Here is a 26285-nt window from a genome sequence, read left to right as displayed (position 1 = left end):
GATTTGACAACTCTCTGATTTTAGGCTCTCTAACAACATTTAGGCTGCGTTCAAAAACATCACTCTCTCGTGTGTTTTCGTGATTTCAGTGGGAAAGTAGTGGAGGTACCGTGTACCTTCGTGTGTCGAGTATTTCCGAATGCTTTTCAATGTGACTTTTAATGTAAACTAGGTGTCTATTTTCTGTTTCTGTACTGTGAAGTGATGCGATAACGGAAAAGTTATGGCTTCTGCACACAGAACGCGGCAACGTTTACCGCGTGCTGTGTACAGGAGCCATAAGGACCAATAATCACTGACCGCTCACTGATCAGCTATGTTTTCTGGGGGTCGATTGTGTATCTCAAAACAGAGTGAAAATGACAAAAGTGAGCAAATTTACTAGAATATTTGTAACTTCATTGGTCAATGCCTAGTGAATTTGCTGACTTTTGTAATTTCCACTTCGTTTCGAGATACACAATCGACCCCCTGAACGCAGCCATTGGTTCGACTTGGTAATTCATTAGATAATTCTTTGCATCGCTTGTGTCCAATCGTGGTCAATCGGGACGCTCTCTTTTCACTCCGTTTTGAGATACGCAGGGTGCTTTCCAACTGCTTAACACATCTTGACACACACGTACACAAAACCAGTTTATTGGTCACATATTATCTAAAATATCTTGTAAGATAATATGCAACCAATAAACTGGTTTTGTGTAACACAGTGTACGCTACTGGAAAGCACCCTCAATCAACCCCCAGGCAGTGATTTCATTTTGTGATTTTCAATTGCGGTTGACCTCTACACATCACGTCGTTCGTGCAAGACGGCAACGTCGTGATCGCCGTTTTGAGAAGCGGGATTTTTCGGCAAGTGTTATTTTAAGAGTTGTCACGGCATAATAAGTGCGAACGGATCGGCCGTCTTGCTGAAATCGTGGACATCGTGCTGCTTGGTGAATTTGAGTGTATATTTGTCATCGGCATTGTGCGAACCGTAGCATCATGTCGGACGAGAAGAAGGTAACGCTTCCTAACCTAACCTAATACAATGTATCAGACGGTTATTTACGATGTAGCGCGGGCCGAAGCCGCTTTCGCGCGTCTTACTACAATCATTCTTTGTTGATAACAGGAAACGAAAACAGAATCGGAGCACATAAACCTAAAAGTGCTGGGGCAGGACAACGCGGTAGTCCAGTTTAAAATTAAGAAACACACACCCCTCCGCAAATTGATGAATGCATATTGCGATCGTGTAGTAAGTAACGTTACATGAACACTTACATATATACCTTCGTTGAGAATTATACTGAATGTTTCCATTGATTGCATTTAGTATAAACACCACTTAATCACTCAATGGCTTGGTTTACATCATGCACTTGATATGTGTACTAAATAGTAACTTTCTATTAGATAATCTCAATATCGACAATGCATATCAACGGCGACGCATTCAATCATTATAATACGTTTTGTTGGTAAGTTTTATTGATTATACCAGCTTAATATACCATTGTTTATATATATCGTTGATATTAAGATTATCTAATAGAAAGTTACTATTTAGTACATGTATCAAGTGTACGATGTAAACCAAGCCAATGAGCTTTTGGAATTAATCTGATTGAGTTTGTACCTGTGGTACAATGTGTGTCTTGATAAAATCTAAAAATATCAACTTGATTCAAAAGTTTACAACATTCAGTAAACAGCTGTACTCAATGCAGACATTGTATAATGCAAACATCAGTAAAATAGTTCTTGTTACTCTTCAATATATAGTTGCCGATGCACTATGTTGCAAATTTGTACTAATTGTGAAGTGAATAATATGTTATAATTAATGTTATAATTAATGTTAAATCACACAGGGTCTGGCAATAGCAGCAGTCAGATTTAGATTTGATGGACAGCCCATTAATGAATTAGACACACCAACAACATTAGAGATGGAGGAAGGAGATACAATAGAGGTATATCAACAGCAAACAGGAGGTTCGTGTTGAGATCCAGTAAAAGTGGACAAATGGACTAAATAAAAATTATCGTTCCAGTGTTTACTTTTAATTCAGAAAATATGATTTATTTTTTTTGTTTACCTCTAATCAACTCTGAAAATCAGGAAAATCAAAGACTTTGCTCTTTCCCATAATGCATATATTTATATTTATTGTGACATTAGAATTTTATTATCACTGTTTTTTTTATGTTTACTGAAATTGTCTTTTAAACGTTTAATATGATTCTTTTTATATACAAAAATGCGTTATGGCATTGCTCAAAGTCTTCGGTTGTCTCAATTGTTTACTATAAGCATCGATAGATTTTTTTAACATCTGTCAATCGTTTGCAAATCATGAGAAAAGAGCTTACATTACTGCTGAGAGAAGACAAAAGGGTATCGTAAATTACATAAGTAGACAGCTTTCTCTCATCATTTTATCATTTGGAAATCCTAAAATTTTTCATGTATAATTTTCACACAAATCAGCAATGTAATCATTCAACTGCCATATAATAAATTCTCACTTTTAGATATCCTCTTTTTATATTTGTAAACTCTACGTACAAAAGAACGGTGTATATTAGCGAGATTAGCATGCATAAATTAGAGTTAACATTCCGATCTATGCATGCGACTAGAACGACCCGCGTGTCTCCAACTTCCATTTGTACGCTTCTAAGATGGTACTTCGTATATCGACCACAATCGTTATTCATAATTTACGCGTGATCCACGTTACTTTGTACAGCGAACGAAAATAAATCGTGTGTTATCTTTTCTAGAAGAAATTTTCCATCTTAATGTGTAACTCTACGATATATCAAGTTCTTGACAAAAACTCGCTGCATAGCGTATTTAATGAAGGATGTTTGTACGAGACGATTTATATTTTCTTTATGGAATGTATGCAGTATATTTTTGTCAAGGTTTAAATATTATACAAGATGTAAAGTGTGTAACCTGAACATAATACATTAACGTTAATTATATCTACTAAATGTAAATTTTATATGAATGTAAAGTACATACATTTTAAAGTATCTATAATAAGATACGCAGTTTTATCATGTATCACTTATTAATCTCTACTAATTAAAGTAAAAAATGCAGTGAAATTTAGAATATGCATCTTAGAATGTGTAGAATGTTTTAGCTACACTATTATATTTCCTGTACTCAAGTTGAAGTTAATGTATATTGGAGATTTATCAGAGAGAACAAAGAAAATATTGCAGAGAAGTTTCCTCCTTTTTCCATCACGCTTGTTTCGTCCTGAGTACAGAAAGTGTATCATAGTGCTGGTGAGAATTGACAGTTCTAAGTCTGTTCTTTTAAGCTGAACTTTCTGAACTGTATAATAAGTTAGAGTGAGTTAAACATACTTTGTTAAGGGTCGATTGTTTCAACTTCTCGATAAGCTATCGAATAGTTAAATCATATGTTTGCTTTGTTTATTTTGAAGAAAAAAACAAAGACATTTAACTGTTAAATAGCTTATCAAGTTGAAACAATCGGCCCCAAGCTTGAAGTATCGTCGGCAATGCAGCACACATACGCGCCGATGATTGCCGAACATTTCCGATCCCGCCCACTGTCCGCACGCGCCCGAGTCGCGATTTTGACAGCAGTCCGACGTATTTTGACGTTTTACCCATGAATTAGGAATTGATCGGGATAAATTGGCGCGCAGAATGATGTCCGAAAGGGATTACGCGCCCCTCAGCGCGGCGTGCGTGCGTTCTCTCAATGACAAATTGTACGAGAAACGGAAGCCAGCCGCCGTCGAAATCGAAAAGTGAGGTTATCTTTAGTCACTGTTTACTTTCGGAAATTGGTTCCTTACAGATATGTCAGAAGGATGATTTCTTCTGACGATTTCTTCGGACGATTTCTTTCTTGTAGGATGGTGAAGGAATTCGCCGCTCACAACAACACCGTGCAGATCAAGAGGTTGCTGAAGGTGCTCGGACAGGACTTTGCGACCTCGCAGAACCCGCATACGCGCAAAGGCGGGTTGATAGGTCTGGCGGCAATCGCCGTCGGTCTCGGAAAAGACACCGGCCAGTACATAGAGGACCTGATCCATCCGATCCTGGCGTGCTTCTGCGACGCTGATCTGAGAGTACGTTATTATGCCTGCGAGAGTCTGTACAATGTCGTCAAAGTGGCCAGAGGTGCGGTGTTGCCTCAGTTCACGGATATCTTCGCCGCCCTAAGTAAACTCGCGTGCGACTCTGAGCAGAATATAAAGAACGCTACCGAATTGCTTGACAGATTGATGAAGGTAATTGTATTTTTTCACTTATTACTCAGCTAGCCAGCTACAGAAACAGATTTTATGTCTACTATAAATTTTGTCTGCAACTTATTAACAGAAATAAAATAAAATCTAATAAAATATGATGGCAAATTGATGGCAGAATCTGTCATTCTGTAATCATTTAAGTATATTTAAATGGAATATATTGTAGATCCTGGTTTCTGTCGCAAATCTGTTGTCAAGTTATGTTAGCAGGTTCTGTCAACAGAATATGAATTTAATGCAGATATAAATGGCTATGGATCTGCCACAAGAGTATTCTGATCAACTATAAATCTGACAACATACTTATTAGGTTGAATGTCAATACTCTTCTATATATTTTGTTTCAGGACATCGTGACAGAGAGTGGCCTTTTCGATTTAGTTGGTTTCATGCCTCTGTTACGCGAACGCATCTATACGAAGAACCCGTTCGGTCGGCAGTTCGTGATAGCGTGGGTTTCCGTGCTAGCAGCAGTGCCCAACATGGACTTCATCTTATTCTTACCGGAGATACTTGATGGGCTGTTCAGGATACTGGAGGATCCCATGCCAGAGATCAAGAAGATCACAGATACGGTGCTCGGTGAATTTCTGCGTAGCATAAAGTCAAATCCCACGAGAGTGGACTTCCCGGCCATGATAAATATACTGATCATGCACGCCCAGAGTACGGACGAGTTGCTTCAGTTGACGGCGATTACTTGGATAAAAGAATTCGTGCAGCTGTCCGGGCCTCTTATGCTCCCGTACATGTCCGGCATTCTCGTAGCCGTTCTACCATGCTTGGCCTACGATGGTGATACGCGGAAGAGTATTAAGGAAACTGCAACGCAAGTAAACACGAATCTAATGAGATTGATAATCATGGAAAACACGGAGATCACGAAGGATAATAAAAAAGAGACCAATAATAAAGATCCTACAAAGGAGAAGGAAGGTAAACATTTGTATTGTTTATTATCTATTTCCAGTGACGAGTTTTGAATTATTTCGGCTGTTACATGGAATCAGAAATTTTTTAGAGGACTTTGGAAGATGTTAAAGTCTTGAAATCTTGGCAATTTCAAAAGATTTAAAACATTAGTTTGTTAGAAATTAAAAGGTTTGTAAAAGTTTAAAGACGCATTATAATTTGTAATATTAAAAAAAATAGTATTGTATTTACTTAAGTTGATATAATTACCTAATATATTATTTCGTCCAAACTTTTAATATTGAAAATTTTCGTGATTCTTAAGAAATTTGAAATTCGTTTAGGTCTGTTAAATCTAAAAGATTTTTAAGAATTCAAAATTCCAAATAGCACTTTTAAGTTCTCAACAATAAAATAGTTTAAAAGTTCATAAAAAGGAAATGATTAAACGATTGTTATTGCTTATAGCCTAGAAGAATTTTACCTTGTCATAATAATAATTCTCCTTTATTTTCAGATATGAGCTGTCCTTTAGCTGAAAGCTTGAACCTCGCCAGTGTCGTAGAAGTACTTACAAAACATTTGTTGTACATATCTGTCCAGACCAAAGTTGCAGTTTTAAAGTGGATACATCATTTGTTTATAAACATTCCACATAAGATGTTTAACCACATAGAAGACTTGTTTCCAATGCTAATGAAATCTTTAAGCGATGCCTCTGACGAAGTGGTGCAACAAACTTTAGTGGTAATGGCTGAAATTATCAGCTCGAAGTCTCCAGAGGCTGCAACGACCGAACCAAATGCGAAGATGCAGAATAAATACTTTACAAAGTTCATAGTCAATTTGTTGAGGCTCTTCTCGACCGACAGACACTTGTTAGAGGAACGAGGTGCTTTTATCATAAGAGAATTGTGCATACTCTTGAGCGCGGAGGATATATACAAGACTCTGGCAAAAATCTTGTTAGAAGAACAAAATTTGAGCTTCGCGTGTACGATGATACAGACGCTGAACGTGATCTTATTAACCAGCTCCGAGCTCTTCGACTTGCGCAACAAACTTAGACATTTGGACTCTCCAGTAAGTCCATCACGTCACTTAATCAGCACCCACGTGAAATTTTATTAGATTGTTTATTGGAATTTATGTTTCTAGGATAGTTGCGCGCTATTCGAATGCCTGTATGTATCCTGGTGTCATAATCCAGTCGCGACAGTAGCCCTGTGTCTTTTGTCTCAGCATTATCGACATGCGTGCAACATCATTCGCTCTTTGTATCCTTTATTCTGTTTATTCTTTTATGCATCCTTACTATTTTGATGAATATTTTGCAACAGTGATGAGAACCTTAACGTAATATCTAATTACATTAGTGAGAATATCGAGGTCACAGTGGAATTTCTTACGGAAATAGACAAGTTGGTGCAACTAATAGAATCGCCAATATTTACTTGTAAGCATACTTATGGCATCTATTAATGTTTAAACGAGACGATATGTCAACAGTTATTTTGTGATTTAACGATAATTGCCGTTTCACTAATGTTGTGAGACATGATGTTTCATATATTTAACTTTACCAACTGACGAAAGATACTAACTGTGATATTTCTTTTTGAAGACTTGAGATTGCAGCTCTTGGAATGGGAGGAGAATGACGCCCTGATATACGCATTATATGGTTTGCTGATGATATTGCCGCAGAGTGAAGCTTACGCGACTCTCCAGCGTCGTTTAGCGGCAATACCGCCGGCCACAAAACCACCGAAGAGTGAGCAAAAGTGGATGCAACCGCTCAAGAGTGAGCAATTGCAACAGAAAACAGTGGACGCCCACTGCAAGTTCGACTTCGGCAAACTATTGAAACACTTTCACGTGGTTCAAGAACAGCACAAAGAACAGAAGCGCAAGCAAAGGTTAAACGCCCTAGTCGAGAGAAATATTCATATAGACGCATGAATCGCGCGAAGAACTCGCACGTAGCGATTTTATGTACGTAAAAAATATACCTAATTTGCTAGTTTTATACCGTGAATCCGCATAATCATACAAGAAAACTGTATACATCTTTGCGTTTAGCTTCGTTGTATTATAGCTTAGTATGATAAGCTATAATTATTTATTACGCTGCAATCATCCTCATGTTGCAACGAAAATAAATGATCATAAGTTGATTTTAAAGTAAACTTTTAGTTTATTTAGTCAAAGTAACAATAAGACATTTTATTTTTTTTTACATTATCCTTAGGTCTGTACATTAACTGTATATGTACGTCGTACTTCTAAAATTATACTCTAATTTCCAGTCTTCATCTCATTTAAGTACTGTCGAGATTGATGGAGAAATGACAAGATTGCCCGTATTAGAGTTCATATTCCGAATCACCTATATCTTCCAATCTATCAATCGCCGACAAATGGTCAAGCTGATCTATGAGCCGACCGTTTTCATAAAGTATTACTGTAATTTGTTCTTGCGTGTCGCAGATATTGCGCCATTTCTTTGTGTTCTCTTGAGCCGGCACGCTCGTCTTCTCGATTGTCTTCAGCTTGCTCGGCAGTCTATCCAACGAATGCAGAAGACTTTCATTGCGTTCCTTGCTCTCCTGCGACAAGCGATACGAGAACGATTCCAAGGCGTGCTCATAGCTGTCTATATCCTTATCCAATATCTGTGTCTGCAGGTATACTGTCTGCGCCATCTTATACCAATCCGCGACGCACTCGGATCGCTGCGTCATGGCTGGTACACATTCCGTCTCCAGGAGCGCTTTCAATCTGCGTCCAGTTTCTGTCACCTGCTCGTCCAGCGAAATCACAGTATTTTAATGAAATGAAGCATTCATTATTTTTAAGATTTTTTTATTAGTTCGTCATTGTAATACAGTATATTGTAACTGTATACCACGCGTATCTTGAAAGATGTCTTAATGTTCTTTGGAATATTATATCGTGACGAAAGAAATGATAAGTTACAACGTATAAGATATAAGAAATAATTTATACAATTTCTATTTTCTTCAAATTGTCATAATTCGACATCACTACGATGACGTGTTAGAATAACATAAACCTATGTACCTTTATACGCTCGAGAACATGGAACTGCTCGTCGTTGTAAGTTAGACTACGAGTGGCACGGTCTCTCAGCAAATGTTGCCAACCATCCCTCAAACGATCAACCAACGTCGCCGCCCGTTGGCTCGCTTTTGTGGCCCATGGACACCACAGATCGCGAGTACTATTGTCCCATTCTCCACGCAGACTACCTTCTTTCACGTACCTACGCACGATTGTATTTACGCCATTTATATAACTTAGTGAAGTTGATCAAGTTGGTTAGTTTAATCAAATGTAATAATTTAATTGTAATAGTTTAATCAAATGCGATTTACCTTTGATGAAGCTGCACTATCGCCGGCGTCAGTTCAGTCGTGAGTTCCTTACTTTTTGCGTCCAGATCTTTTCGCCAGTTCTTGATCTCCACCGCGCTCTGGCTGCCGAACTTGCGAAAAGTTTGTCGGGCAAAATTTTCACTTCTCTCGATCGCCAACACGGTGTCCTCGATGGCTTTAGTGAACTCTCTGCAATGTTGGCATTTCCCCAACACTCGGGTAAGTTCCATGGACAAGAGCCCACTGAATGCTTCTATCGCATCGCGCAATAATTTGCTGCACAACGCCAATTTATCGATTCTTCGTTTACAGACATGCCCGACAGAACATGCGACTTTGGCTTGGCTCGCATCGTTCTCCACAGAGACGAGATTAGCGAAGACAGGGAACTTAGGTAACTCGCTCTCCACCGGCAACAGTACGTTATTATTCTCCCGCGAGAACAGCATCAGTGGCTTATCGTTACTGGTATTGGGATAACCTTTGCCCGGCGTAGACTCCTCGACAAGGCCTATGAGCGGAAACTCACCGAGAAGCAGAATCTGCGCGTGAGGCATGATGTCGGTTTGATCTTGAATATGTATCTGCAAAGCAACCAGCTTCTCCTCCGGATGCAGAAAGACCTTGATGAGGCTGGCTTTGTGCACATTAAATATATGAATGGGCTTTCTGCACAGCGTGTCGGTAACTTCGCTGAAGAACCGCTCGAAACTCCAGATCCTCTGCGGATCCACCTCCAGCAAACCGGCTAATAACGGTGTCACTATCTTTTTTAAGCCCACGCTTAGCTGGCAGTTTTGCGGCAGTTCCCTGCTCCACTCAATCGGTCCGTTCTCCGAAGTCTGCAGTCCGGATATCATGCCTGACATTTTCTTCGTGGTAATGTAGAACATGGTCTCTTTGTTCCTTCGTCCGCCAAACGGTCGGAACGGCAGGTTTCCCGTGGCAACGTGATAGAGAGTTACTCCTATGGACCACAGATCCACGGTCGCGCCAAACGTTTTGCTAACAGGCTTCCTCAAGACCGCGCGTTCGTACATATCCGGGTGGAGGTATTCTTCGGTGCCATATAGAGAAACAAACTGCTGGTCCTCCTGTAATTCCCGAGCAGCCCCGAAATCAGTGAGCTTGTATACTGTGCTGCCATCATCAGCGATGAATTTCATTATATTACCTACAAAAAAAGAAGTTGCAATAAACATCTCTTGACAAAGGTCTACATATACATTCTCCTTGATATCAAGGTAAGAATATATTAAGATTCTTTGTCCCACTATTGCACAATCCTGGATTGACGATGTTAGGGGCAAAAAACATCTTTCATACAAATATCTTTATATATTTTATATAAATATCCTTTTATTTGAAAATGGCATGCCTTTTCTCACTTCTGATGTCATTAATACAAGGTTTCACAGCAATGGAATCAGGAACCTTAAATCCAAATATATTTCTTATTATACTGCATTAAATTAAGAACATTAATCAATATTGAAATTTCATTAAGAGAGTTGTAAAGCTTGAAGAGATATCAGAGAGACAATAAGTATATAAAGCTTACAAAAGCTCTTTTATCTAAATTTGTAATATGAGAGAAGTCCCACAAAAAGCAGCATAAAAATATAAGTAGATAAAGTTCTATGTCAAAAACTATGTAAATATGAAAAGTATATAACAATCTATATTTTCAAGATTTATTAACTTAGATCTCTATATTGACCCATTTTAAAGAAATAGCCAAGCATACTTAGACAATAGTTCTAAAGGCCCAAGAAAAACAACACTTACATAGACATGTTTTAAGAGAATAAACAACTAGACTGCTTATTTATCTCTTACCTGGCTTTAAGTCTCGATGAACCAGATTGTTGTCACGTAAATGCTTCATACCAGCCGACAGATGTTCCAGCACCAACAGGAACTCACTTTCCGCCAAGCCATACGTATTCTCGGGATCGTCGAGGATGTTGAAGAGGCTACCACCAGTACAGAGCTCCATGACGATCACTTTGCCTCGACCATCCTGTTCCTCTTCGATCGCCAACAGCTTCACGATGTTCTCGTGCTTGACCTTCTTCAGTACCTCGAACTCTCGCATTTGCACGTCGTGCGGTCGCATGTGGCTGAGCTGATTGAACGTCTTGACAGCTACGGGCTCGCCGTTGTTCTTGTTGACACCTTGGAACACCGCGCCGGTCGCACCCTTGCCAAGCACGCTGGTGGTGCACCACACGTAGTTGGCGGAGCCACGAAGAAACGACATCCTGTCCGATTGAGTTTTTAACTTGACATCGACAACAGGAACGCTCGCGAACACCCGCTTTCACTGCTGCCGTTCACCACTTTCCACCCCAAGACAACGCATGAGGACAACAATCGACTTGACTAATGGGAGATCCACAAGACGTCCAGTGTCATCGATGTGTACGACATCTAACGTCCAATAGAAGCAAGACAATAGTTTGCTTTCTAAGGATAAAAATATATCGCTATCTAGACGCCTAGAATTTGAGTTCTTTTATTGGATATTCAGCGGGCGACAAGTGCAGTAAAGCGAATCTTCCGCAATTTCGGAGTGTGTATTTTGCAATGTCGCAAGTACCAACGTTCGAGTCGAACATATTGATCGCGACATAAACGACAACAGGTAAAACAGATTAATTGAATTCGGTACGGTAGCCATTTTTACGAGAGCGATTCAAAGAAATGAGCTCGTCGAAATTTCCGGATAAAATTGTCACTTTATATCCTTATACAAATAGGATGTCACAATTCCTTATCGTATTTCGAGGAATCTAAAAGTAGGAAAATGTAAGTATTCGTAAGATAATTAATACAACAGAGGATAAGTTGGAGGTTAACTCAACTGTGACCGCGCGTGCGTTTATCTTTGTACACACGTACGGATTACGTCCCGCGCTTGCAACCTTGTGATTACTTCGATTTTTATATCGTACATATATATGTAGCGGGAATTAATTTCGTCGACAGATTTCTTGACTGATTTGCGACGAATGTTTCAGTTCAAATAATTCGAGACACCCCGCATGCGCATCGTAGATTCCTCGCTCCTGCTAACTTCCGCCTTCTTTTGATAAAGCGGCATGACGAGAAGCGAGAAAGCATGATTGCACACAAATACGCGGGCGATAACCCTCGACACGCGACTCGATGATGACACCGAGGGTCATCAAAGTTACGAGAGCTGTTGAATCATTGGGAAATCTGGAGTTGGTGAAATGATGTTAACGAAAAAGATATGACGGTTTTACACGACGACGACGATGATCTTACGATTATTATCCTTACGAAGTCCGGCGAATAATGATCCCGAAGATATATCTGGTGGCTGCGTCTTCAAACCTTCAGATACCTGCAATTGTCTAGGTATAATCAAGCAAAGAAACGAGGGATAAATCAAAAGAATCTTCATTAAATATCCATAAGAGATTATACTGTAATTGTTTTAGGATATCCTTAGAATTTCTTGAAAATTCTAAAAATTAGCACTAAGTACTTTGCTCAGACGATTTTCTTACATTATTGTAAACTACTACATGCTGCTAGAGATAAGATTTCTCTTATTATTGCGGAATTGACCTAAGAGATATATCGATACTGCGGACATGCGAAAATAACGCCTAATCGTTCGTTTTTTCAGTATAAGATATATTTTTTCAAATTTATATCTGGTTATATATATTATAGATGTATCATTATGTATGTGCGCGCGTGATACTTTGAAACATAGCCTGCTTGATTCCTTAAAGAAGACATTGTCTTAAGAGGATGTTCTCAAGATATTAAGAATAATGTTCTCTCTATCTAGAGAGAATATGTTCATCGGAAAAGAATGTCAGAAGGAAAACGTCGGACATCAACATCGGACGGACGAGTTGAAACGTCACGTGGAAAGTACACGTTGTGATAATCGCGTACGACTGTCGTCAATAAGCGATTCCAGGAAGCCAATTCGATCCGACGACGTAGAAAAGGATACTGAGCGTCAACACGGCCGGTTCTCGCGATTTGATCTGGTCCCGCGTAACCCTCTCCTCCTTACTCGCGGATTCAAGGGGTTAATAATAAGAGTGCCGGGTACGAATATCGCGCTTTCAGTCGGCCCGCAGCATCTCTGGCGGCCGCGTTCTTCTCTAGTCCGTGCAACAACTCGAGTACTCCTTCTCGCAAAGAAACGACAACGAGACGGTAGAACGTGTGTGTCGTGTTAATAATGCTCGCGACGATCGACTGAGATTTTCTCGGACGAACGAGCGTGTGCGAGTGCGTCGACCGCCGCGATCAGTGAGTCGAGAAACTCGACTCGAGAGACAATGGATAAGTCGATCGTATCCTGTGTACTTCTCGTCTTCCTGCACGTGTTCCTTCTACCTTGCGAAGGGCTCGTCGGCGCGAGTGCTAATCGGTAAAGAGTGCTGAAATCATCTTTATCGTTGGTCTTTGTTTCGTGAAGTAATAGCGAGTAGCTCTCTCGGCTATCGTACTCTCGGATGCGAATGTTTGCCTCGCGGATTTTGTGGGACTTAATAGTTACACAGGAAAAACGTTCACAATATTCGCGCATCGAACACAACGTTTCTAAATGTTTTTCTTTAGATCGCGAGATTATAATCAATATCTAATATTTAATATTGTACCGAATCTCTCTCTTAATGTTTAAAATTTGGCAACACGCAACGTAACATTTGTTTTGCACAATTTGAAAAGTATTTAATCCAGAGAATGTCATTCAAGAAGTCTTGTTTTTAATTGAGAAATTTTGGACATTGTTGGGTGATTCTGAACATATCGTTGTTCCAATTAACCACGATTTTTTAGGCGATTTATAACGTGATTTCTATCGTTGAACTATAAAATTACTCCCAAAGTCCCAAAGCTTCGCCAATCGTAGTTCATGACGTTTCTGTTTCGTCTAATTGATAGTTTTTTTTTTGTTAGAGGATACGTCTTCACCGCGCCAAGGAGATTTTTGGCCGGCGAGATCGAGAGCGGCTGTTTATCTCTGCACAATTTAGAGCCTCCGGCGCATGTTATACTGGAGTTGCTATCTCCATCAACTACGAAAGATGAAGTATTGGCCAGCACAAGCAATGTCATCCAGACAGGCAAGCGCGTTTCTTTTCCTTCCTCATCAAACCTCCATCGATACGATACCGTAATTTAAGGATATGCGACTACTCGAGTTTGAATGCTCGATGCCTCATCTGGAGGCGGTTTTTTTTACGCGGTTTGCCCGAAAAGTAGCACATATGTCAGGTCATGCTGCAAAAACTGGCTCATCAAACTTATGTTCTTGCACTTTTCGAATGTGGAGTTTCACGCTCGCGACATATGTCTAAGGATAATCGAGCGCTCGGGCAAAGCCGTGGATGCGTTATCGCGCGCGCAACACGATACGCAGTCGTTGAAAATACGCTGCGAGATCGCACGTTCGCTCCAGGAGCGTAGGATAACGGACTCGCGACGCGAGGAAAGCTACGTATTCAAAGTCTGCCAAGGGAGAAACCGTTGAGGAATCGATAGCGGATGATTTGACGTCTGCGTCACAACGTCCACCATTAGAGACTTCGTTTCCGGGCCCGAAAATCCTAGCGACGTCCCTGAAGCGGGCCCCGTCCCTCTTTCTTCCTTCGCCGCCACGAGTCGGACGCTTTAAACAAATCGTAAATTGAAATTGTCGTCGCTTCCTGCGGGGGAGCTAAATCAGCCGAGTCTCTCTTTGGAGGGGAAATAACTAATCGCTCGGATCACATGGGAAACTTATCTGTATTGTTACTACGCACGGGGTGAACAACAAGTACCGCTCTCGATCAAGGTCCGACTTTATCATATTCTGACGTCGCGGTCGCGTATATATTGATGAGAATCATAAACGAATGGCGAACCGTGGCGATATAAATCACGGAATAATTAGGTTTTACTAGAAATAACCGAGTATTAGTTAACAACGACGATCTTTTGAACATATATTTTGAAAAAAATAATTAATCAATCATTTTTCTTTAACTTCCCATCTCGCGCATTCTTAATTGAATCAAGAAGAAGATGAAGATGCATTCTATCATTTCAATGAATGTGACATCTGAATAATGTATATGTATAATATTAGATGTATTAACATATATTTTAAAATTTACATATATTTTATATTATTTTTATGAATTTTATATTTCAAGTATTTGTAAATATATTAATAAATATTTTATAGATGCTAATGAATTTACAAACATACATTCAAATTATTCTCGTTACGAATATACTGGTAGACATTTTATTTCTTGTTTCTCATAACATCCGGTCATTTGCAGGGATAGAAACGTGTCTGGAACTGGTAGTACCACGGACGGAGAACTTCAAAGCACGATTGCGATTGAAGATCACATTTGATAAGTATCCCGATTATGTCGTAGAGACAGAGAAGGAAGTTTACATCGAGCACGATTCGTTAATCACGTTCGTGGAGACTGATAAACCGGTCTATAAGCCGGGGCAAGATGTAAACATTAGGATCCTTATGTTGAAGCACGATTTGAAGCCTTGGAAGAAAACGGTTTGTTATTTGCTATTAACATAGAAACACGAAATAAATATTGATTATAATAATAAGAATAATATAATTAAAATAGGAATATATGGCATATTTAACAGCTTTAATTAAAATAGGAATATATGGCATATTTAACAGCTTCAATTATAAAAGTTAAAATCTTAATTAAAAGCGGAAATGTAGATATAATTTTTAAAAAAATTTTAGATCTCTTCATAAGATTTTTGTTTTTTATTTATTGGTAATATTAAATTTTTCTCTCTGTTTCTAGATACCAAAAGTATGGATCGAAAATCCGTCCGAAATACGAGTAGCACAATGGACCAACGTCAGTACCGAAAATGGAATGGTGCAATTGAAGTTTCCTCTATCTCCGGAACCAAGCCCGGTAAAACTGAATACTCTTCTTTGATTTGATAATTGATTTTGTCTTTAAAAATTCGATAAAGCGAAATTGCCGAGTACGTCGCGAAGTGTCCAGTAAATATCCTATTTACATTGATGCTAGAGAGTTAAGCAAATGTGAAGTTATCAATGGAAAGATTGGTAGAAATACTGAAGATGTTTTTTACGTTACAGGGCACCTGGAAAGTCAAAGTGGAAAAGAACAAGCAACCGCAACTGGTTCATACAACAATGTTCGAAGTGAAGAAATACGTCCTTCCGAGATTTCAAGTGACCATAACTTCACCAGGATACATTCTCGCGGATGCGGAGAACGTTACTTGGAACATATGTGCCAAGTAAGTACATATCTTGATACAAAACCAATTAAAGCATGTTCGCTATGTTTACTCATACATTTTGTACATAGAATGATATTATTACAGATACAGTTACGGTAAACCTGTAAAAGGTACTTTACTCTTAAAATCCACGCCTCAAACACCGATGTGGAGACGAAAGTCGAATCTCCCAGAAATACATTACGAAACAGAGGTTAGTTTCTTTTATTCTTTCATAGTTGATTAAGTAATTTTCTCTCCTACATATCTCTCCTACATATCGAAATATGATTCTGTTCTATGAATATATCTTTAAAGAATTTTGGATGTATATTCACTCAATTAGAGAAGATTGTAATAAAATATTCCTAAGATTTATTCAGATCTATTATGTCTAACTTATAACTAACGAATTATTACAGCTAGATTCGCCGGACGGTTGTACAGAATTTGTGCTGTCAGGCGCGGTGCTTGGACTAGCTCATTGGAAAGTAGCACCAAATAATATCGTCCTCATAGCAAATTTCACCGAAGCTGGTACCGGTATAGTAGAAACGACAACTAGTCGGACCGTGGTTGTTCATCAAGCTTTAAAATTAGAATTTCTGCCGTATACACCCAAGTACTTCAAATTAGGTCTACCATACCACGGAAAGGTAAAGTTAGCAACCCAGTAAACACAAAGTATCATTGATGTTACAATGTCAGTTCAGTCATATGATATATTACTTTGTTATATGTCAAAGTAACAGTTACATAATATATCATATGATTGAGCTGACATTGTAACATGGATGATACTTCGTGTTTACTGGGAAGAAATTTATTATTTTTTTATTTTTAATTAGTTCTACAAAGAGTTCTGTTTATAGAATGCAACATGTATGTTTCTGATGAAATACATTTCTCCTATAGCTACGCGTCTCGCGACACGATGACACCCCAGCACCACATGAAAAGATTCAACTTTGCTTGCGAGTGCGCGGCAAGGATGAATGGCTTCGCGTAGTAGTAGAATGTCGTAACTTCACGTCATCATCCGACGGCTTCGTTGACTTCATTGTGCCACTATCACATCGGAATATCGTTTTGCTGAGTTTCGTTGCGACGGGTATCGACTATCCCACGAAGTACTATTCACCGGACACACGTTGGCGAGTACGTCGATACACTTATCTATTATTTATATTTCGAGAAAAGGGTTATACTTTTTTTATATTTTCTAAAAGATTATTTGTGTTTTCTTAAATTTCTAGCCAAGAGTTTCTTTACAGAATCACATTTATTGGAATATGAGACAACGCCAGGTCCGTAGTTAAAAATTAAAAAGAGTGAAAAAAAATCTATGCAGCATTCGAATTATTATCACTCTATACACTTTGTATTATTTCCGGTCTAAATTCATGATATATATATATATATATATCGATATAAATCATACGATGTTATATCTGTTTACTGTTTCAAGTAGTATAAAGATTTTACTTTTAAAATAGTACAAAGATGTAACTTCCATATTTCTTAAGTGTAAAAGACGCATCTGAACAATTATGACATAGTATTGCTGATATAAAAGTTAAATTATGTTTAACATTTTTTAAATTTAAATTATATTACATTGTGGAATTTGTGTATATTTCTTTCAACTTAGAAGAAAAGTGTTTGTATATTTTAAAAGTTCAAAATATCTCTGGAAGTATTTAATATATGTACGAGTCTAACGTTAGTTTAAAAATTTAGGTTTTTATGGATCAACCGTCAGCGCACATCGACGTAAGTCCTTGGTATTCACCGTCAGACAGTTATTTGGCAGTAGCTAGAGGTTACCAACCAATCGTCTGCGGGGAAAAATATTCTTTCAATGTTATGTACACGGTGCCGGCGAAGAGTAAGACAAACGAATCTATTTCTTTCCATTACTCAATTAATTCCAAAGGAGATCTATTGATATACGGCCATGTGAAGCACCGGCCGACCAGAGACACAGTTCTGAATTATTCGGAATTCCGGAACTTGTTAGGTGCCGTCGAAACGCCGGGAAACAAAACCACTCAGGACACCATCGTTCACAGGTAGCTGATATTTTGTTTCTTAACATTAATTATTGTTAACGTAATTAATATTAATAATCGTTAACATTATCGATTATTAATATTAATTGACGTTAACTAACATTAACTATGCACTCACTAAATTTATTTTATAAATATATTGTGAATTTATATTATATTGATTTTATATCACATTAAATACACATCGAAATCACAACTACCGTTTATATATTGTGATTACTTTTGTCCAGATTCCCTCTAAGCGTAAAGATAACCCCGTCTATGGCGCCCATCTCAGAATTGCTTCTCTACTATATTCGTCCAGACGGCGAGATTGTCGCTACTACGTACTCAATCGAAGTAGGACATTGTTTCGAGAATAAGGTGAAGTCCGCCTGGCACACCGACGCCCAGACTCCAGGAACGGCTACCCTATATCATGTGGAAGCCGCCCCATGGTCTCTTTGTGGTATTTCGGCAGTTGATAAGTCGACTCGCTTCTTGGGAGGATCCAAATCGAATCTAATTGATGCAGAACGAAGCTTCGAGCAATTGAAGAGATTCCATATCGAGCCAGAAACGCGGCCTATTTGGACATGGACACACTGCAAAAGTATGTAAGATATTCGACGATTTACACAAAGTTGACACTCATATCTCATTTAAGTATTACGTAGCAGTAATTATCCTAGATAAAAAAATAACATTGACAAATTGTTTTTAATATATTTTTTCTTTAAATTTAAATTTATTTATATTGCGATTTTCGCACAATGATTTTAAGTAACTTATGTGACCTAATATGTAAAATTGTTTACAGCGACGATGCAGCATGAAAGCAATACCGAGGAAGTTGACCATCTACCGATTCCCGCTTTGAGAGAATTACCTGTTTGGTCGCGCTTGAGAAGTAGAAGAACCACGATTCTCCACGACTGGAAGAATCACGGAGACGTGAATTATGTGGATGCTGTACAAGCGTTTGATGTAAGCTCCGAAATCCTGTAAAAGATAATAAAGTATAATAATCTTCTTTGATTAATTTTAGAATTATTTATATTCGTCGAAAAAAGACAAATATATATAATTCTAAGATTAATTGAGAAAGATTATTATGTTTTTATTGTCTTTTTACAGGATTTCGGAGCTATCGTGATGAGCGATTTGATATTGGAAACACGACCTTGTCCCCAATTTTTCTGGCAGGCAAGAGATTTTATTGGTGTCCACAAACTTGTTCTTCATTCTGGCACGGAACCTGGTATGTATTTACAAGACTATTTATCTTTTTAATTTTTAAGTGTGGACTTGATGTAGTTTTATATTCCTATAAACGTGATTCTAAAAACCTCGTTGCTAAACATTTATAAGAACAATATATACTTTAACGTTTTAATATAGTTTTTATTATTATTGCTACAAATGTGAAGATAAAAGAAAAAAAAAATAATGCAAATTAAAGAATAATTATTTAAGTGACTGGGTTCCTTTATGTCTGTAGTTCAAAATTAAACTATTTATCGTTTAGTATATTAATGCACTATTATTTTAACAGCAGTAATTAATAAGGCAATGAGAACATTACCCATGGCAGTTCCATTACTCAACTTGAGCCCTGAACAGAGTTACGTGGATTCAATACCCGATCAACCTACGACTCTCAGATCCTATTTTCCTGAAACTTGGCTGTGGGAATTAATACCAACCGGGTATGTACACTTGAACTCATCAAATGCTACTGAACTTATCAACCATGCTACTCAAGTACGAATCGATTTATAGCAGATTTTGCTTTTTAATATTCACCGTATCAATAGAGTTTATCTTTTTAGTTTTATATTTTGATATATAATATCTGTCGGATATTCATATCGATTAATGAGTGTCGTTTTTTCTAACAGAAAAGAAGGTAAAGTGACTATAGAGCGTATTCTGCCTGACACTATCACTGATTGGGTTGGATACACCACGTGTATCTCACCTACACATGGTCTCGGGATAGCTCCACCGACAACCATCACGGGCTTCCAACCGTTCTTCCTCGATTATAGTCTACCATATAGCGTGAAACGCGGCGAATTGTTGCGCATGAAAGTTTCCCTGTTTAATTACATGCAGCACAGTTTACCGGTGAGTCCTTTTCTTTGGTAGACTATTATACTTTTTGTCGTCGATACTTATAAAGTTTAATCAGTATCCAGTGAACACTAAGAACAATAACATTACATCAATGTTGTAATTTCCTTCTAAGTGATGTAACTGTTACGTACAACGCAAGTTATATTGCACTTACATTGTTGAGTGGGAAATTATAACATTTATGTAATCTTTTACGTTTGTGTTTACTAAATAGCATTATGTTACGATCGAATAACAACGAACGATCGATTTTTGCAGGTAAAAATCAAGCTGGAGGACGCAACGGGACTTGACTTGCATTTGTCACACGCAGTTGCTTCGTTCTGTGTGAAACCTCGTGATAGTGTGGTTCACGAATATATCCTCAGACCGCGAGTTCTTGGTGATGTTAATATCACGGTTTCCGCTTCGATCGACTCGGACTACGCCGAACCATGTGGTCCAGAAACGCTTCTATATACACAGTAAGTGAATTAATTTGCCAAGCTTTTTTGTTATAATTTTTGACGATTTTTTACGTCTATCTTTCTTTTATGTTTATTTTCTTTTTTTGCCTCTCCCTTCGAGCCTCATAATTGACTTACGGCGTTTAGCCTCAGAAGCGTCAATTTCATAAGATCTGCGGGACTCACCATGATTTCTGAAAAATTATTATTAAAACTAGTGTTCAATTCTTGTTATAATTATAATAATATAAATGTGTATTGGTAGATAGAGCAGTATAATATTATGTAGAAATAACACGTATAATGAGAACTCAAATAAACAATCGCAAAGTTCGACAGATAAACAAGAAAGACAAAGGAAAGAAAGTAGGTGTAGATTTTGAGAGAACAAATAATTCCGAGTATTGATTTAAAGAATTAATAGAGAAGTAACATCATAACTGCTTAACTAAAAATTTTCAATATTTTATTCAAAGACAATTTGTGTAAATTTTGATATGCGTAGAATTTTTTTTATAACTTATTGTCTTATGGAAATTAGAATTAAAAGCAAATATTGTAGTGATTGTAGATCGCGATATTTAATTACTTGTATTACATTCGTTCAGAGACGTAATTGTGAAGCCGATACTTGTGCTACCGGAGGGGTTCCCCGTAGAAACGACCAAGTCAGCATTCATCTGCCCGAAGGATTTCAGCGACGATTCTACCATCAGTTGGGATCTTGATTTACCGGAAGACCTAGTGCCCGAGAGTGCGAGAGCATACGTATCCTTGATAGGAGACATTCTAGGACCTGCTCTCGAGAATCTCGACAGTCTCGTTCGTTTGCCACTTGGCTGTGGCGAGCAAAATATGATTCTTTTTGTTCCTAATATTCATGTGATCGGTTATTTGGATGCAACCGGTGTCGAAAATCCAGAACTACGAGCGAGAGCGGTGAAGAACATGGAAAAAGGTACATCTTTAATTTCTGAGTGATCTTGATTTTTCATTAGGATTACAATTAAGATAATTGTTATACTGAAATTAATGTAATATCTTAATTACATTTGCGTCTCTAAAATCTAGTTTCTAAAATTCTTTATTTTTAAATACTTTTTATATCTAAATAATATAATAATATTTTGATGTTTCTATTAAAATAATATCAAAATTGATCTCAAGATGACCAAAAAATTTATAGTTGAATTGTTGCTAGTCTCGAATATATATCTCATATATATTCCAATATATTAAAATATAAGTCTCATTAATATTAATTCGTAATTCATATTTATTTTCTATTCAGGATATCAGCGTGAATTGATATACAGACATCCAGATGGTTCGTACTCCGCATTTGGTCCGGAAAGCTCAGAGAGTTCAATCTGGCTCACCGCATTCGTAATAAAATCCTTCGCTCAAGCAAGAAGTATAATTCACATTGACGAACGAGATTTAAAGATTTCTGTCAAGTGGATGATGAAGAAACAGTTAGAGAATGGGTGCTTCCCGGTGATAGGCAGAGTATTCCACAAAGACATGAAGGTATGACACTATAATTTATAACTCTTATATACTTAAAAAAAACAACACATACACAAAATACTCTTTTAAAGTGAATCTTTCTGAACTACTAGTTATAAGTTATCATAGAAAGTCAATACACTATTTTAGTAAAAATGCATTGATTATATTTTAAGAAGTATTATTTAAAAATCCGAGTTTGCTTTTTATTCGTATAAAACTACTATGTATTGATACAAATCAACTGCACTGCAAACACTGATTTTTGTAAAACTCATGCAAACTTTTATGTTCTTAGGGCGGTTTACAAGATGATGACAGTTCCTCTACAGCGTTAACAGCGTATATATTAATTTCTCTCTTAAAATCGGGTGTACCATTAACACCGTCGCTTATAAACAACGCCCTACATTGTCTGGAAAAAGGAATGGCGAACGGCGGTGACACGACGTACACGGCGGCTTTATCTACGTATGCTCTCGCGTTGTTGGAACATCCAAAAGCGAACAACAGCTTGAAATTACTCATGGACCGTGCAACGCGAAATCACGTATGTAATGAAGACGAAATCGACGATCAATTCCCTGACGATAAATAGTTTCTCAGGAATCTTCATTTTCTTGTAGGATCTTCTTTGGTGGGAAGACAAGTACAAACCCTCTCTGGGTCTAAGTATCGAGATGACAGCGTACGCCGTGCTGTCGTTTGTAAAACTGGGTGGCGAAGCAAACATGGTCGAAGCGTTGAAGGCGGTTCGCTGGATGTCGAAGCAACGAAACGCGGAGGGCGGCTTTACGTCCACACAAGATACTGTTCTCGGCCTCGAGGCGCTCACCAAGTACGCCGCCGCGATGTCAAGCAACAGCACAGATCTGTCGGTGCTTGTGACAGCTGGCGACGTTGATCAAGTATACAGAATGCATAACGACAACCGCATGGTTCTCACACAGATACGTTTGCCCATATTACCCACGACAGTTGAGATCTTCGCCGAGGGCGAGGGCTGCGTCTTAGTACAGGTACGACGTCATCAAACTCTCGTCGCGTACAAGTTTCAAATAATTTCCCATCGAAGATTATACGCATTTTTTATCGCTTGATTTTGCGTATCAAAAAGTTTAAATGTTAATTTTATTAAGTTTTGTAGTTACTTTAGTTTCTCGTTTATATACTTTTATATTGTGTACACTTTATTATACGTTTACTTGTTGAATACTTGTTAACTGCGTTAAACTCATATACATTTTATTCTCTGTGTAAAAAAATGTAAAACGGAAACTTTTTTTTTCTCAGAGCAACATAAAATATAACGTCGCACATGCAACTGGCTCCGAAGCCTTCGATCTTTCGGTCGGTGCTACCTCTGTATTGGCGTCGGTTGATGAATGCTCGATGCAAAAGATTACAATCTGCACACGATATAAAATGGCAGATGGGGAGAGTAACATGGCACTGCTGGAAATCGGCATGATAAGCGGATACGTCCCAGATCGCACAAGTCTTCATTCTCTATTAGAGGATCCGGCTACGAGTGAGTATTATATTGAGCTCATTAATGGAAAAATATATTAAAGATATACATTACCATTTCACACTTGTAATTTATTTTTTAGTAAGATGATTTTAATATGTCATATTCTAAAATTATACAACTTTGTAGAAGTAAAGCGTTTCGAAGAGGATCGCGACGTTGTCAGCATTTATTTCGACAAGTTAATCAGCCAGAAAACTTGCATATCGCTCATTGTTACCAGAGAAAATATCGTCGATAGACTTGAGCCAGCGAATGTAAAACTTTATGATTACTATCAGCAGGAACTGACGATATCTAGCGTAAGTTTATGAACATATTGCTTCATATCAATTAACGACTATGTAAAATGATGAGGACTACTTAAAAAATAGTGATTTGAAACATCAAAGTTAGAAAACAGGATTAATCAGTATTTAATTAAAGAATCGATTAGAGCAATTAATAAGAGATTGTACACAAAAATTTGTCGCATTTTTTAATTTCACGTTTTCTCTTTTTCAGAGCTACAGCTTTGCACCGACTTGTAGCAGTGCCAACCCAAGTGAAGAGGCAGAAATTCCCAATCCAGTGCCTGTGGAAGTGGAACAACCGGGGAAAGACAACGAAAAGAATTCAGGCAAAGAAGAGATAATTGAGAAAGCGGCCAAAAATGTTCACGAGGTAATTCTGAAGGCGAAAAAAGGAGTTATAGAAGAGATAAGTAACGCCAGCCAGAAGCCGGCATCCCAAGAAGATCTGGTCGAACAACTCCGCGACAAGGTGACGGTAGCAAAACCGACGCTGATAACTGGCATACAATCGAAGGACGAGAACGTTTCTCTGCTGGAGAATTCCAATTTTAAGATAAATACGGACGATATCGCTAGCGTGGCAAATGTTCGCACAGCCAACAACAACGGCATCGTGTCTGATAACATAGATGGTTAGTGTACAAGTTTTGTATGATGCTATGAAGTTCAACAACGATAAGAATGATTTATATTAAAACACACATGCACAAATCTTTTAATGTAATTTGTTCACCTTACAATTTTTCGTATTCAACAGTACCACAGATGGAAGTCGGAAGTGGTCAAACGCCAGACGAGCCAGATATCAATCTGAATCCCGTATTCGACAGACTTGAACCTCCCAGTATAAATATTGAGGATATAGAAGGACCGTCAGCTTTCAACAAGCAAGATCAAGATGTTGATTTTGATGGGAACCCAAATTTCGTAGTGGTTGACCACGAATTAGCGACCCCCGACGGGGTCGAAGGACCCACGCCAGTCTACGTGAAACCTGACATAACGAACATCAACAGCGAATCGTCGCAGGATACAATCAATCGCACCGCTTCGATGGAAGAAGCAAACTCAAGCAAAGCTTCTTCATCATCGCGTATGTAAATAGAAACTAATGGAGAGGAAATAAGTTAACAGATTAAAACTAAAGATCTTATATCCGTCTGTATATATTGATTATATTGATATATGTGATCTTGAAATTTTTTAACCAAGTATTTGTTTGGTTTCAGCGTCAGCATTCGCTCCGAACGGATCTTGTCCTCTATGCAGTGATGAGTTACCGGTGGACATCAACGAGTTTTATTGCTCCGCCAACAGCGTCGTGAAAGCAGCGATTAGACGATTACGAAAGGCGAGACTTCTGTTGGATATATCACCGTCACAACATATTAAACGCCTCCGTTCTACGATCGCATTTGTTTTAGATCCTGATTGTTCCTGCTCTCCTTTAGATACGCGTAAGTACAACTAAAAACGGTTATAATGTATATAGATGCTATTTATATTATTGTTTATCACTATTGTTGTTGTTAAATATTGTTACATAATTATATTATGTAACAATATTTAACAACAACAATAATTATATTATCCTAAAGGATGTGCCTCAGAATATTATATCTTAAAATAATATAATCTAAAGTAGAAATGTGTAATTAAAACGTTTAAACTGTATTGCAGCTGGAGGTCTGGCGCTAATAATGCATCACACGGACAGCGAGTTCGGTAAGCGTTCAAGTCAGTATGTCTTGAACGAGTTGGTCTCCATATACGGATTACAACCTGTCGGTGGTGTTCCACAAGAGATAATTGATGCTCGGTTAACGTGTACAAAATAAAATGGACTTCCTGATCTTTCTACAGTTGACTGATCGTCGGTGTTGCGCCGAAAACGTTTTGTTACATATACGTCCCCGATGAAGCTTAGTTCGCGAAGAGTCGTCGAGTTACGTCGAGAAGAAATCAACTGCGAATTTGCACAGTTGAAACTTATCATTACAATTCAGTCCACTTGTTACGGAACGTCCGTGATAATTTGGCGGCAAATTTCACATAAGGTATTTTAATTCATTTTGAGTATCTTGAATTTTCATTTTTTACATATCTCTGTTATAAAATCCCGTCTCAACATAATATACATAACTACGTTGCGAACTCTGCATTATCTAGACACAGTATCCAAAAGAGTAGGATATCATTTTTATAATTAAAGTTATAACGCGTTATCGTAATTCATAATTGTGAATAGAGCGAATAACTAATGAGTCAAATAAACTGTAAATAAAGAACAGTGATGTACGATATAGCAATTGAGTAATTCAATGGATCTATAAAATGAAATCCTAAACCTAAGAAACATTCGACAGAATTCAATTTCAAACTTATTTTTTAAGTCGTAGAGTGAAAAGAAAA

The 26285-nt window shown here is 37.9% G+C and overlaps 4 protein-coding genes and 1 long non-coding RNA gene across 8 annotated transcripts; 3 read left to right on the top strand and 2 right to left on the bottom strand.

Moving 5' to 3' along the window:
• The first annotated feature begins 776 nt into the window (after window positions 1-776).
• LOC116850420 (small ubiquitin-related modifier 3) lies at window positions 777-2529 on the top strand. Its single transcript, XM_032828698.1, has 3 exons — window positions 777-1008; window positions 1121-1246; window positions 1863-2529. The coding sequence occupies exons 1-3, from the start codon at window positions 991-993 to the stop codon at window positions 1995-1997; spliced, it is 279 nt and encodes a 92-aa protein (XP_032684589.1). The 5' UTR covers window positions 777-990; the 3' UTR covers window positions 1998-2529.
• LOC116850421 lies at window positions 2048-4756 on the bottom strand. Its single transcript, XR_004379337.1, has 2 exons — window positions 4605-4756; window positions 2048-4514 (listed from the first exon to the last, which is right to left on the bottom strand). It is a non-coding gene; the product is annotated as an uncharacterized LOC116850421 (long non-coding RNA).
• Window positions 3688-9062, top strand: LOC116850417 (protein VAC14 homolog). 3 transcript variants are annotated; one of them, XM_032828695.1, is made up of 8 exons: window positions 3688-3791; window positions 3899-4280; window positions 4649-5237; window positions 5731-6296; window positions 6372-6490; window positions 6590-6669; window positions 6838-7208; window positions 8924-9062. In XM_032828695.1, exons 1-7 carry the CDS (start codon window positions 3688-3690, stop codon window positions 7173-7175), a joined length of 2178 nt encoding a protein of 725 aa, XP_032684586.1. In that variant the 3' UTR covers window positions 7176-7208; window positions 8924-9062. The 3 variants fall into 3 exon arrangements, with proteins under 3 accessions (XP_032684586.1, XP_032684585.1, XP_032684584.1); XM_032828694.1 differs by lacking the exon at window positions 8924-9062 and adding an exon at window positions 7901-8302; XM_032828693.1 differs by lacking the exon at window positions 8924-9062 and having other exon boundaries at window positions 6838-8181.
• On the bottom strand, window positions 7387-11036 carry LOC116850416 (inhibitor of nuclear factor kappa-B kinase subunit epsilon). Its single transcript, XM_032828691.1, has 4 exons — window positions 10451-11036; window positions 8612-9785; window positions 8298-8499; window positions 7387-8014 (listed from the first exon to the last, which is right to left on the bottom strand). The coding sequence occupies exons 1-4, from the start codon at window positions 10872-10874 to the stop codon at window positions 7580-7582; spliced, it is 2235 nt and encodes a 744-aa protein (XP_032684582.1). The 5' UTR covers window positions 10875-11036; the 3' UTR covers window positions 7387-7579.
• Window positions 11037-12666: 1630 nt separating this feature from the next.
• On the top strand, window positions 12667-26179 carry LOC116850414 (pregnancy zone protein-like). Of its 2 annotated transcripts, none has more exons than XM_032828684.1 (25): window positions 12667-13037; window positions 13571-13737; window positions 14941-15182; window positions 15451-15567; window positions 15759-15922; window positions 16010-16118; window positions 16327-16560; window positions 16820-17062; window positions 17645-17976; window positions 18207-18568; window positions 18776-18942; window positions 19093-19216; window positions 19514-19664; window positions 19857-20085; window positions 20353-20558; window positions 21149-21498; window positions 21832-22070; window positions 22348-22599; window positions 22676-23068; window positions 23343-23580; window positions 23710-23882; window positions 24085-24505; window positions 24631-24966; window positions 25103-25330; window positions 25554-26179. In XM_032828684.1, exons 1-25 carry the CDS (start codon window positions 12946-12948, stop codon window positions 25709-25711), a joined length of 5727 nt encoding a protein of 1908 aa, XP_032684575.1. In that variant the 5' UTR covers window positions 12667-12945; the 3' UTR covers window positions 25712-26179. The 2 variants fall into 2 exon arrangements, with proteins under 2 accessions (XP_032684575.1, XP_032684574.1); XM_032828683.1 differs by having other exon boundaries at window positions 12946-13037; window positions 19511-19664.
• The last annotated feature ends 106 nt before the right edge of the window (window positions 26180-26285 follow it).

Source organism: Odontomachus brunneus, unplaced genomic scaffold (assembly GCF_010583005.1).
Source record: "Odontomachus brunneus isolate Ranch 3 - 2012 unplaced genomic scaffold, Obru_v1 Obru_scaffold_144, whole genome shotgun sequence".
NCBI lineage: Eukaryota > Metazoa > Arthropoda > Insecta > Hymenoptera > Formicidae > Odontomachus > Odontomachus brunneus.
Note: the sequence above shows the minus strand (reverse complement) of the source record. Positions and strands in the feature narration are given on the sequence as shown.

Bases quoted from the DNA above. Each gene is read 5' to 3' on its own strand.
- LOC116850416 (XM_032828691.1), bottom strand. From the start codon at position 10,874: ATGTCGTTTCTTCGTGGCTCCGCCAACTACGTGTGGTGCACCACCAGC. The intron at 9,786-10,450 runs GTAAGAGATAAA...CTTTTTTTGTAG, and splicing joins TCATCGAGACTTAAAGCCAG to GTAATATAATGAAATTCATC. The intron at 8,500-8,611 runs GTAAATCGCATT...AATCGTGCGTAG, and splicing joins ATAGTGCAGCTTCATCAAAG to GTACGTGAAAGAAGGTAGTC.
- LOC116850414 (XM_032828683.1), top strand. From the start codon at position 12,946: ATGGATAAGTCGATCGTATCCTGTGTACTTCTCGTCTTCCTGCACGTG. The intron at 16,561-16,819 runs GTAAAGTTAGCA...TTTCTCCTATAG, and splicing joins GTCTACCATACCACGGAAAG to CTACGCGTCTCGCGACACGA. The intron at 17,063-17,644 runs GTACGTCGATAC...TTAAAAATTTAG, and splicing joins CACCGGACACACGTTGGCGA to GTTTTTATGGATCAACCGTC.
- LOC116850417 (XM_032828695.1), top strand. From the start codon at position 3,688: ATGATGTCCGAAAGGGATTACGCGCCCCTCAGCGCGGCGTGCGTGCGT. The intron at 3,792-3,898 runs GTGAGGTTATCT...TCTTTCTTGTAG, and splicing joins GCCGCCGTCGAAATCGAAAA to GATGGTGAAGGAATTCGCCG. The intron at 5,238-5,730 runs GTAAACATTTGT...CTTTATTTTCAG, and splicing joins TCCTACAAAGGAGAAGGAAG to ATATGAGCTGTCCTTTAGCT.
- LOC116850420 (XM_032828698.1), top strand. The intron at 1,247-1,862 runs GTAAGTAACGTT...TAAATCACACAG, and splicing joins ATGCATATTGCGATCGTGTA to GGTCTGGCAATAGCAGCAGT.